Source organism: Camelus bactrianus, chromosome 11 (assembly GCF_048773025.1).
Source record: "Camelus bactrianus isolate YW-2024 breed Bactrian camel chromosome 11, ASM4877302v1, whole genome shotgun sequence".
Taxonomy (NCBI): domain Eukaryota; kingdom Metazoa; phylum Chordata; class Mammalia; order Artiodactyla; family Camelidae; genus Camelus; species Camelus bactrianus.
In genome coordinates this window covers 38904966-38918094 of record NC_133549.1, presented here as the reverse complement: position 1 = coordinate 38918094, position 13129 = coordinate 38904966, and the positions used below count along the sequence as shown (strand labels likewise).

Genomic DNA, 13129 nt, shown 5'->3' with positions numbered 1-13129 from the left:
CAGGATTCATGTTTTGAATATAGTTCTTTTGTTGTTCTTATAATTTTAGGTGGTAAGGATTGTTTTTTGTGAAGTGTGGCATTGCTGATAATATATGTTGGATCATTACTGAGAATTGCTAAGAAAATAATGAACTTTTGTTCTCATTGAGTATTTTTATAGTACTTACATTCTGTTTTTTCGGAACCTTGTAAAAATTGTTTCTCCCCCCTCATATTTTCCAAAATGTTTTGCTTTTTGATTTTTTAAAAGAAAACACCCTTAGAAATATTTAACTCTATATCTAAAGTTGCAGTGTTACTCAGGTATTATATTGGCAGGAATCTTTTGTTGAAAGAGTAGATTTATAATTCCAAAAGATTCTTTCAATGAAATAGGAAGTTTATTTTAGGAATCTTAATGAGGAAGAGTAAATCTGAAAATGGTACATTAGTAAAATAGACTTCAAATAAAACCTTTGATTTATCAAAAATCCAAAATTTTATAGGATAAATACTGAAATTTTTCTTACTTTAGTATTTCATAGCAACTGTGGATATTCTGGATTGTCTAAAAATTCTGAACATTCTACTTCTTGTAGAATAGAAAAAAGTATTTTCTATATTAGAAAAAAATGAAATGCTCATCTTTTTGAAAAAATTTTGAAACATATTTTAGTGCATTTGACTTGTTCAGTATTGCAAAGGATACAGATCACATCACTAAATTTAAATGCCAGTTGTATGCTCTTAGTAAACACTTTTAGAATAATGAGTTAATATAAGTGATAAAAAAAAGTTAAATGATCTTGAGCTACATCATTTTACAGAGCAAGAAGCGACAATATGACCAAGAAATTGAGAATCTAGAGAAACAACAGAAACAGACTATTGAACGTCTAGAACAAGAACACACAAATCGCTTGCGAGATGAAGCCAAACGCATTAAAGGAGAACAAGAGAAAGAGTTGTCCAAATTTCAGAATATGTTAAAGAACCGAAAGAAGGAGGTAAGTGTAACTACTGTTTTTAATGTACATTTAAGACTGAGGAATTAGGAATAATGCTTGCTAGTTAAATGGCACTCATCCATTCTTTCTTTCAGTGTCCCCAAGCAGTCCCGTAGCGTAGTGGTGAGGTCAGATCTTATCTCATTTTACTGCCAAGAAAACTGGAGTAGAAGAGGTTTTAATGGCCTGTTCAAGTTCACAAACTACCATTAAATGTCTAGCTAACCCTTGAATTAAGTCTTCAAATTGAGGCTAATCCATTTTCCTTTCAATCTATTGTTCCTCCTTTATTAATGCAGCATTTAAGGCCTGATACAGTAATGTGTTTTTTCAAGAAAACAATTTTCTGTTTGCAGGTGGTAACAAAAATTTATCTTAATTTTTATTTTCAGTATTTAATTCATACTTAAAAATTTTTTTCTTGATCAGCTTGATGACCTTTTTTGGATGCTGTGTCAAAACAAAAGCTGAGTAACCTGAAATTTGAGAGAATATCTATAAGTTTATCACATTTTGAGTTACTTTGAAGACTCACAGGTGGAAGATATCTGTAAAGTCATTTGATTAGAATGAATTTTTTAATTTTTTCTGAAACTGTTCCATATTGTCATAGAATCTATTTGTGGTATTATTTATTATGAAAGATTGTCATTAATTCAGAAAGAAGATTTACATATTAGTGTACCTTTTTCTTTTCAAATTAAAATAAAACTAAGTGAGCTTTACATATTAACATTTTTCAGAAGTAATTTTATAATTTATTCTGTTCCTTTAGTGTAGGAGGAGAATTTACCTTTTCATGATATAGAAGACCCCCAGGACAATATTATGATCCATTCTATTAGAATTGGAACAGAAAAATCTCAAACTAATGAATACATTTTTCACTTTTGTTGCTTGTCCCAAATACTCAGATTAATTGATTTTAACAATGAAATTATGCAGAAAATGGAGCATCATATTGCTGAACTTGAGGATTTTCTTTAAAAAACATAGAATCAAGTGTTAATAAATATAGTGCATTCTATGATTTCTTTAGGTAACGATGAGTAAAATGGTATATAATTTCATTTGATGTGGCTACCATTTCTAAAAATTACTGTTTTGTTACTTTTATATTTTATATAGAATTGCTCTATATATCGTGACATGACTTTACTGAGACTAAATGTTAATTTTCTTGAAACCATGTGTAGTTTTTATTGAGAGGTAATTTTTTAATATCAGATTAAGTTAAAAATTTTTTACAGAAGTATATGATTTAATTTTAGACATATAAAAGTCTCTAGTTACTACTGTCATGGGGTAGGAGAGATTTAGCCAGTGAACGTGTTTGATATCATGGCATGCATATTTTAAATAATTATGTATTTTTTTCCTTATTGCTAAACTTCTTGCATTGGGGAGTCTCTTCCTTTTAATGGTGATTTGGTTTCATGAGAGATTACTGATGGGAAATTTAAAATACACTATATTAAATCAAAATCAGTCTCTTTCACGGACCATCAATAGCATGTGGTGATTTGGAATCTGGTTGCTTTTGGTGCTTCTACTTGTAAACACTTGATCATTTTTCATAGCTGGATTACAGATCTATTATTAGGTGGAATGTATGAATAGGATTTTGTAATGATTAAAAGAAGGAGCTCTAAAATACACCTCATTTAGTAATATACTTTATCTGGTATAATAAATCATAGCATACTAAACTATTATTTTATGAGCACTTAGTAATATTTTAAAGATTTTAAAGTTGACAATTGATTTTGGCTTAAATTATCATCAGAGGAGAATGTTACTCTAATCCAACAACCGACTCATGAGATATGTTCATTTTTAATCACACCATGTATAAGATGGTGTTTTATGAAAAAAGAAACATAGTGTCCATTTATCTCTCCTTTGTGTATTCCAAGGCTTACTTTCTCTTCTGGTCTCATTAAGTGGGGTTTCATTTAGAATTATTTCTTTGGTTTTATCAAGCCAATTATGAAATTTTGCATTTTTATAAATGAATGGGATTAGTTTTCCTTATATCCAGTATTTCAAACAATGTCAAATATGTTTATAATTTTATAATCTTTCAAGGTCATTTGAATTTATCACCTTTAGTTCAGCATCAGCACCGCAAGTAATTCTTTACTGATTGTCTTTGGATCTTTAAGAGAGAAGATATGGAGGGATAATTAAGCAACTAATTAACTTTTATATGGTGTACTGTCTCTTTCTGCACTGAGATGAAGCATGTTCTATCCTTTCATTCTTTTTCACCAAACTAACACCTGTGCTAATGCATGTTGAAAGGAACTTTTTAACAGCTTTAATATTTGACTTGTAGCTTGTCTGCTCACATAAATGCTTGCTGTGGAGAAAGTATTTTTCCCCACCTCCTGCATGCTTATACACTGTAGGTTATAAATGAAGTGGAGAAAGCACCCAAAGAGCTGAGAAAAGAGCTCATGAAACGCAGGAAAGAGGAGCTTGCACAAAGCCAGCATGCTCAGGTAACAGCAGCAGCTTACTGCTACTAAAAACAGAAAGCGGCATTATTCTCACAGCTCAGTAAACCATAGCTGATAGGGTAAATTCTGTGCTTACTATATGATGTTGACTTCTCCTCGTACAGAGTTTCCCAGGGCATTCTTTATGTAGTTCTGAATTCACACTAACGGTGACATTTAAGTTGCTAATATGAAATTAAGTGAAATGTTTGGAAAGTTGACTCCAGATGAATTAAACATGTATGTTAATGTATAATCCACTGTTTTCTAATTTTAATCATGTTGGAAGCTTGTATTTTTAAGTGGTAATGTCAATGTTTGATAGAAGACTTTCAGAACAGAAAAATATAGGGGGTGAGTATATAAGCTTTGTGCATATGAAAAGAATGCCTATTAAAAGGCCATTAATTCTATAAAGTTCAAAGTTCAAAGAAAAATGGTAACTGATAATGTTAAATGACAGATCAAACATATATTACTATTAGTAAGAAAAGTAACTTAGTCAGATTTTACGTATTAAATATTTGATACCTTTTTTCTTGATTCAGAATATAGCAGTTACAAAAATAGACAATTTTTACTTATATATACTTGATTCTAGGTTATGATAAAGCTGAGCCAATTAATTAGTGAATTATTTACAAAACTGTATAAATTTGTATTTTCAGCAGATTTTTCTAGAATTATCCCACATGATTCTGTGAGGTCTTTTATACTTGGAATTGCCTTTCTTTTAATTAAGTTTGTACTCAGCCTGGAGGCAAAGAGAGAAGTGAGCTCAGTTTGTAGTTACAGATGTTAACGAAAGGAAAGAGACATGGATTATATATTAATTGTTGCTTTAAATTATCCTTTAATGTAATTTTATGCAGTTTAAAAAAGTGATTCCTAGACTTTTGAATTTTACATATTTATGAAAAGAAACATAGAAACAACAAAAACCATTGGGGTCCATGACAAATGGATTGCCATTAAAATTTTTTTTTATTTTTGTTGAGTAAGAATATTTTGAAACTGCTTTGCTTATCACCATCATTTCAATGAAGAGACTATTTTAATGCCATGAAAAATAAGGAAAATACCTCAGAATTTAAAATTTTAATAAAACTAGCCTATTTGAATAAATTGGTTTTTTCCCTTTCTGTGAGTGAGTCAGTGAAAAATTTTGTCCTGGCTTAGTGTCGGAATTGCTGCAGGCACACCTTGATCTGTTGCTCTTCATGTTACATGCTCTTTTGCAGTACTGTGTTTTTTTTTAACAAATTGAAGGTTTATGACAACTCTGCATTGAGCAAGTCTATCAGCACCATTTTTCCAACAGCGTTTGCTCACTTCATGTCTCTGTGTCACGTTTTGGTAATTCTCACAATGTTTCAGGCTTTTTCATTAGTACTGTATTTGTTATGGTGATCTGTGATCTTTGATGTTAATGCTATGACTTGCTGAAGGCTCAGATGATGGTAAGCATTCGTTAGGAACAAACTTTTTTAATTAAGTTATGTACATTGTTTTTTTTTTAGATGATGCTATTGCACTTAATATACTACAGTATAGTGTAAACATAACTTATATATTCACTGGCAAACCAAAAAATTCATGTGACTTGCTTTATTGCAATATTTGCTTTACTGAGGTGGTCTGGAGCCAAACCTGCAATATCTCCAAGGTATGCCTGTAGTTGATTATAGCGAACAAGGCATTTACTATGTGTGAGATCTGTTCTAAATGCTTTACCTATACGAACTCATTTAACCTCACAACATATGAGGTAGTTACTCTTATTACCCCCGTTCTACAGGTGAGGGAACTGAAGCACAGGAGGTAGAGTAACTCTCCCAAGTTCACACACTGGGTTAGTTGTAGAGCCAGAATTCTCATCCAGGCAAGTTTGGCTCCTTGTTTCATACACTGAACCACTGCCTCATGCTGCCTCTCATATTTAAGCTACCTCTTCTGTGCCTAATCTAAACTTTTACTGGCTTGGCCCACTGGCTGTTGACCATGACTTTTTAATAGATGAAGAGGAGGTCCTTGCTGGCCACATGTTGTCTATTTTTGGGTAATTTGAATTTCAAACCAATTAACAACTTGGTTTTGCCTTGAAAAGGAATATAGAGTTTTTTAATTCCAAAAGATAATATGTCAGACTCTGGAGTCAAAATTGAGAATTTAGTGTTGAACGAATTAGATGATCCTGTGCTTCAATAAAACTTTGTTGGTGATTTTTCATATAATATGAGGGGTTAGCCTGTATTTTCCAACTAAAGCTGGAAACAATAGTAAATTTCTTTTTGTAATTTTAATGGAATGTAGTAGTCTAACAGATTTCAAAAATATTTCTATTTAGCTACTGCTTTTGCTGAATAAAACTTGATAACTTTACAGAGTCTGATAGTTTAAACTTTTTTGAGAATTTATAAATAATAGCTGTATATTCATGGAGCTAGAATGTATTTGATCATCTAGTCCAGTGGTTTTCAAACTGTATTCCCAGGAGCTCTTGGTTTTGTAAGAAGCACCTCGAGAATCCTTCACAAAGTGAGGACAGCAGGGCTCTGGGCCCCTGCTTCCACTTCAGCTAAAGCGGCATCACTTTTCATCTGTTTTATAAACAGATTTTTGGGGTGAGTTTTTTAAAAAGAGAGTTCAGCTGGTTTAAGAAACAATGGCAGCAAACTAGAGTTTGGAAACCACTGATCTACTTCAGATCCCTTATTTTACAGATGAGAAAGAGGCCTCTTTGTTAAGTGACTTGTTCCAGGCCTCAAGAAACTCAACATTTGTATAATTACTCCTTCCATTTACAAAAAGTCATTTGGCTTTATTCTCACCTGGGAGGTGCATTGTATTCTGATCCACAGGGCATTGCTCAGGTCATGATTCAGTCTTTTCAGTTGTCATCCTGTGCAGTCTTCAACGCCCAAATGCAGGACGTAAGTCCCACATGCCTTGTAGGGGGATGCCTTCTTTTGCTTTACTTGCTTTTTCTTTGGCTCACATGTGTCTTTTCATTTTCATTTGTTGTAAATCTAGAAGATTGATAGATGATAATGTCAGTAATGACAATAGTAATAACCTGACATGAACTTTACAGTACAGTGTTCTTCGAAGAGTTTTCAAATTTGATTCCGCTGCCAACCCCTCATATCGGGATGGAGTGTGTCCATTTTACAGATGAAGAAATTGAGGCACAGAAGACTAAGTGATTTGCCTAAAGTCACAAAAGAGATTAATTGTAGAGCTGGAATTAGAACACTTCTACTACAGTGTTCTTTTTTTCTGTCTACCCCGCCAAGAAATATCTTTCCAGTAGTATTTTATGAGCTTTGCACATGTGAGAAATTGAATGCTGTGATTAGATTTTTATCTTCGTGTGAAGTGGCATTTTGATTGCATATGTGTTTATGTAGATGTCTTAATTATGGGTATGGTCAGAAAAGAAAGCCATGTTAAAAGTGGTGATTTTAGTTCCACTTAGTTTTCACTATTCATATTGTCCATAATGAATAGTGGGTTGCTGTTCTCTTTGCTGTAGTTTTAAATTAAGTCTGGAATTCCAAGCTGTATTCTTTCTCACAGTTTCTGTAGGGAAATGACTAGCTCATTTAACACTGTAAGTTTTGTTTGTGATGTTTGATATACACAGCTGGAGCAGATAGAGTACAGCTTGAATACATCCCCTCCTTTCCCCTCTTCTGGAATTACTTGTTTATTTTTTTTATTATTGGCAGCCATTGGACTCTTTATCGTTTTCTAAAAGAGTAAGCGAAACGTTAATTTTTTTGACGAGAGGGAGAAATTAAGAATTATGATCACTTTTCTGATCATTACTGTTTTTAGCTTTTCTTTTAAAATGATCAAATTCTGTACAAATAGCGCCATATATCATAACCCTTTCTTACAGTTTTCTAGAACCCAAAGCCGTATTTTAATGTTCACAGTTATCTAATATGTTAAAATTCCTTATCGGAATTGAAACTTGTACATTTAAAGGGCACTCATTTTGCCATTTATGTGTCCATTTTGAAGTTGTTACTTCTAGTGATCAACTCAACCTATTAATTTTTTTTAATGAAAGTAATTTATGCAGTCTTTTTGGAATGTAAGATCACGTTTCTTTTAGATCCTAGGAGTAATTTCAAATTACAGATTCCACTGTGAGTGTTTTATACTTGCCTTCTGAAGTTAAGACATTTAATGAAAGGTCAATAATATAAATTTTTATTTCTTTTGTGGTAATAAAATATATTAATTAGTGTGTAAGGAACCTTTTAGGTAGTTTTTAGCTTTAATATAAAAAATCAGTTGTACAGTATCCTTGACTATATAATCATCTACACTCTGCTTAATTATTCTAGTCCATAGCTCTGTAAGGCAGCTGATGTATTTGCAGACTCTGACTGTTAAGGAGCGCTTCCGTACGCTGCCTGCCTTGACTCTTACCTGGGGGTCCTTATTTTATCTTCTGGAGCAGCACAGTGCTAGTTTTGTCTGCTGCTATAAAGTCTTAGCTCTTTTTTTCCTCTTATACATTGACTACTTCAGGGCATGCTTCTGTAGTTCTTTGTCATTCACTGTGTGTCTTTGTTTCTGAACCCTTTATTCCTTGCTTTGAATTTTCTCTGGTTTATTTTTGAAGTGTTGAAAGTTTTATACTAAGGGAAGGGGCCCGTTACTGTTTATGTGGACTGACAGATAAAACCAGTTTGGGACCAACAGAGTAGAAACTCCTTGAAGGCAGTACTGTCTTGATTAATTTTGGTAACCCTGTGAGTAGTGCAGTGTCTAGAATTTACTAAGTGCTTAATAAAAGTTTTCTTTGAATTAAACTCTTATCTTGCTTAATTTAGATATAAATATAATAATATGACCCAAAATTGCATTGATGAGAAACCACATTCACTTGTTTGGTAACACTGGCTTATACGATACAGTCGACCCTTGAACAACTTGGATGTTGGGGTGCTGACCCTCTGTGCAGTAGAAAATTCACGTATAACTTTACAGTGGGCCCTCCATGTTTGTGGTTCTGTGTCTGCACATTCAGCCAACTGTAGATTGTGTAGTCTACTAGTACACAGTTAGTGAGAAAAGTCCACATTTAAGTTCAAACCTGTGTTGTTCAAGGGTCCACTATATTTACCTTTTTTATTTTCACATAAATATTTTATTTGCCCCATCTTTTACACTTGATTTCTTTGAGTCTAAATGTAGTGTTTTATTTATAATTTGGATCCATTATTTCTGTCCACACAAATACTTTATAAAGTTCTTTATGCAAACCAATTGTAAACATGTTGAACAAAAGAAAACTTTTGATACATCTGCAGGTTATATTGTTTATTAAAGAAGTTTGCATATAGAAATTTTACAGTGAAATTAGAGAATCAATTTAATTTTTATTACAAATGATATTTACTATAGGGAAAAGAGAAGCTTGGGAACAACTTAGATTGTTATAACTGCTTACAAGATAGGATGGAGATTTTGCATCTCTTTAAAATTCAAAAGCCTTATTCTAGATAGTTGAATTTAAATATGTATTGAGTTTGTTTCTTTTATTTTTTTGCTGTGATTAAGTTATATAGGTGACTGTAGTCAAGTTGGCAGTTGTATTTTAGGGAGACAATTCATTAGTTTTTCTATTACTGTATATTTGTATTTATGCTAAAATACACATCATGATGCAGATGAGACAGCAGCATTTTTGATGAGAAATTACTTTAACAGGATGTCGTGGGATGGTAAGATCTGATTCTTACTTCCAGAGAAACAGTGAGACAAGCATCTTGAGGAACACTGCTAGACTCACTCTTTGTGCCCTGAGCACCAGACTGGTATTGATCCACATCCTTTCAGACTGTCTAAGGCCTAAAAAATAGTTCCGAAATGGATCTTGGGATTTTATCATCTCTTGGATCTGCAAGAGGAAGGATTATAGGTGAAGTGCTGCTTCAACCCTAAATTCCCAAATCCACACTTAAATTGATCAGAATATCCTTTGAGCTAATCAGAAACTGCTATAACTGCCAAGAGAGGGATGGAGATGCAAACATTTACTGGCAAAATTTGCATTTCTTTGATTTGGATATTTTTCCTTTCCTTCTGTAAATGTATGATTTAGCATAGAGACCAGAAGTCATTTTAACCTTTTCTTTTCTTACATAGTAATTGAAAGATTTTTTTTTAAAGTATAAATCTGTCATTTGTACAAATAGTATTTGCTCAGTAAATATTGAGTGAATGAGTGGATCCCAAATATTTTTGTAGAATTCTCTGATTATAAGGAATTTGTTTATAGAGTTACAAAACTAGTTCTAGTTCACATTTCTCTAGCAATGCATCATTTCTCATTAAGTCCTTAAAGTATTATTCTTTTTAGGTGTAGGCTGTAGATAAATAAACTGTCTTTCTCTATTTAGTGCAGCCATGGTGTTTCTTCCTAACTCTGTATTATTAGAAAAATAGAGAGTTTTAAATCCCGGTATCTAATTTACTTACTTGCTCTTTTTTGCCATTCTTTCTAAGAGGCATTTCTTGTTTATTCTTGTTTTAGCCACACTGCAGTGGAATGAATAGTCAGTTTTAGAAGCTGTAAATTTATTTTTTTCCTAAAGATGTTAGTGTAATAGAGCATTTTAATCATGAGTGGGTTATTGACTTCTTTTGTGTGTATTATTCTTAATAGTGAGTTTAGAATATTATGTATTCTAGTACTTTCTGGGTTTGAATTGGGTGACTAATACATTTATATTGTGTCTATACTGTATAATTTTGGTGATTTTTAAATCTAGTTAACTTCAAAAACTTGATTCAGAAATCTTGTTAACCACTAACATATACAGTCAGGTAGATAAATGGATCTTTCGCTCAGTAGATACTTATTAACTGCTGGTTAACTATGTCTAATAGGAACAAGAGTTTGTTCAGAAGCAACAACAAGAATTAGATGGCTCTCTGAAAAAGATCATCCAGCAGCAGAAGGCAGAGTTAGCCAACATCGAAAGAGAGTGTCTGAATAACAAGCAGCAGCTCATGAGAGGTATATGGAATTACGCAGCATATGTGTATATATCAGATATCTCAAAACATTGCAGAGATACATACCTTGGAAATTATTTGAATGTTTTCCTTTGCTACAATGATAGAGGGAAAGATTAAGAAAGTTGAGGTAAAGAAGAGGGAAATAACTTTTTAAAATTAAGAAATACTGCAAGATCCAGGGGGAGGAAACAGCTCAGTGGTAGAGCTCATGCCCAGCACACACAAGGTTCTGGGTTCAATCCCCAGGACCTCCGTTAAATGAGTAAATAAACCTAATTACTATCCCCCCCCCAAAAAAAACCCATAAATACTGCAAGATATAGAATTCCTTTATGGCAATAGAAGTGAACATAATCCTTGAAACATCTTTTTGTCCAGATGATGCTGGAAATATACCTGAATAATTTTATTTACTCATTATGCCTTATAATGTTGGTATACTTAATTGGCTACATGATAGGATGGAATTTTAAGCTGTTATTTCCCCTAACAAATACCGTAGACTTTTTTTCTTTCTTATTGAGATGATTAAATGGAATTTTGATATTGGGGCGGGGCATTCACTGTTTATAGGACATTAGAACAGGATGGATATTATCTTTACATTGGTAATATTTATAGCTCAATGTCCATGTGTGTATGTCAGTGTATTAAGACACTTTTATGTAAATATTGAAGGCCGAAGTACATTAGTAAAAAGAGCAAAGTGACATTTTGAAAATTGCTTTCTTCTCCTCTTAGCTCGAGAAGCTGCGATTTGGGAGCTTGAAGAACGACACTTACAAGAAAAACACCAGCTGCTCAAACAGCAACTTAAAGATCAGTATTTTATGCAAAGACATCAGCTACTTAAGCGCCATGAGAAGGTTAATGAAAGGAAAATTTGTTCACTTTTTTGTTCATTTTAAAGTTTGCAGAGCTATTTATCTTTGAAACTTAGGTTTCTTAGAGGATACCTTTTAGATTTTGTTTCTTTCTTTTATCCTAAAATGTCTTTGATGAATTGGAGTAATTAATTGTATGTTGATCATGATTACAAACTTCTTTTCTATAAATTCCAAGGAATGTAACTAATTACAATGCTTAAAGACCTCTATACGTTATAATCTTCATCTTGTCTCTTAAAGGCAGTTATTTTGGCTCCATTTCTGGTTCAGGTATCTTAAAAATATAGACTCCCTATACTTAGTAAAAGAGAGTCAATATGAGACTCTTACCACTAAAAGCTTTATTTTTCTTATAAATTATTTTTTGCCTAATATTTTGCTGGTTGGTATGCAACAAGGAGAGAGTAATTTTGGGAAACAACAGCAAAATGACATGTTTGAGCATACATGTGGGTACTGAGTATTAAATTATATCTCCATCACTGGATTCTGTCTAAAACTTTCTTAGGAAACAGAACAAATGCAGCGCTATAATCAACGACTTATTGAGGAATTGAAAAACAGACAGACTCAAGAAAGAGCAAGACTGCCTAAGATTCAGCGCAGTGAAGCCAAGACACGAATGGCCATGTTTAAGAAGAGTTTGAGAATTAACTCAACAGCAACACCAGATCAGGACCGTGACAAAATTAAACAAGTACATAAGCAAATTACTCTCTTCTCTTTTAGGTTTAAAAATTTTGGATTGCCCTTATTAGTACCACATAATTGTGTTGTAAACATTTAGAGTCACCTTGGGCTTTCTGATGTTCACCACGGCTGTGTGGGCCGGGGCTAGACATATGGCATATGCCAACTCAGTCTTCCTCAGGTGCTGGCCGCAGAGAGCTGTTTTCTTCCGTGCCTCACATCAGATCCAGGGCTAGACTGGCCCTAGGACCAGCCCTGGGAACAAGATGGCCAGGTTTTTAGTCAAACTTACGGCCTTATACAGTCACAGGTTCCACACACAAACTAACGGAGGTCACAAAGCAGACAGGAGGAACAAGGTTTTAATCAGAAGTGTCTCCCCACCTCCCTACCCCCCACCAAAGCCATGATGCAGACTCCAGCATTGAGTACCAGTGTATTATTACTTGCAGCTTTAGTTTATTATACTTTAAGCTTCGTTAAATTCCTTAATTACACCTTTGAAAGATGCAGAAATTACATTACTTGATATTTATCTTTTGTTTTTCTTATTTATAGTTTGCTTCTCAAGAAGAAAAGAGGCAGAAAAACGAGAGAATGGCTCAGCATCAAAAACATGAAAATCAAATGCGGGATCTTCAGCTGCAGTGTGAAGCCAACGTCCGCGAACTGCATCAACTACAGGTTAGTCCAGACACGTGAGGACAAAGCTGGTGGCACGTGCGCAGAGCAGGTGGCTGGTTGTGAGGAAGTAACGGCTACTCAGAGGGAGCGGCACCACGGTGCTTGTGAAGATGGGGTTAAAAGATTCTCTTTCCTGTGTAGACCCCAATGAAGATCAGCTTAGTGTCACAGGCACTTGATCAGATTTTATATAACCGTGATTAATATGCACATGGAGCTAATTTATAATCTAAGGAGTTGAATCCTTCAAAAGTACTATTGAGAATTCTTAATATATTTTGCAAAGAAGATGAACAAAGGTTTTAAAATGATGTGGGCAGTTTTATCGTATTTGG

General features: G+C 33.5%; 1 protein-coding gene across 2 annotated transcripts in view; it reads left to right on the top strand.

Annotated features, from left to right (window-relative positions):
* SLK (STE20 like kinase) overlaps window positions 1–13129 on the top strand; it is a 53742-nt gene that overhangs the window by 32947 nt on the left and 7666 nt on the right. Inside the window, exons 12-17 of one of the 2 annotated variants that reach the window (XM_010970957.3) lie at window positions 809–988; window positions 3400–3492; window positions 10402–10531; window positions 11275–11399; window positions 11929–12117; window positions 12669–12794. In XM_010970957.3, coding sequence (XP_010969259.2) covers window positions 809–988; window positions 3400–3492; window positions 10402–10531; window positions 11275–11399; window positions 11929–12117; window positions 12669–12794 — 843 coding nt within the window. The remainder of the gene's footprint in view (window positions 1–808; window positions 989–3399; window positions 3493–10401; window positions 10532–11274; window positions 11400–11928; window positions 12118–12668; window positions 12795–13129) is intronic. The other variant, XM_010970958.3, reaches the window with a different exon arrangement.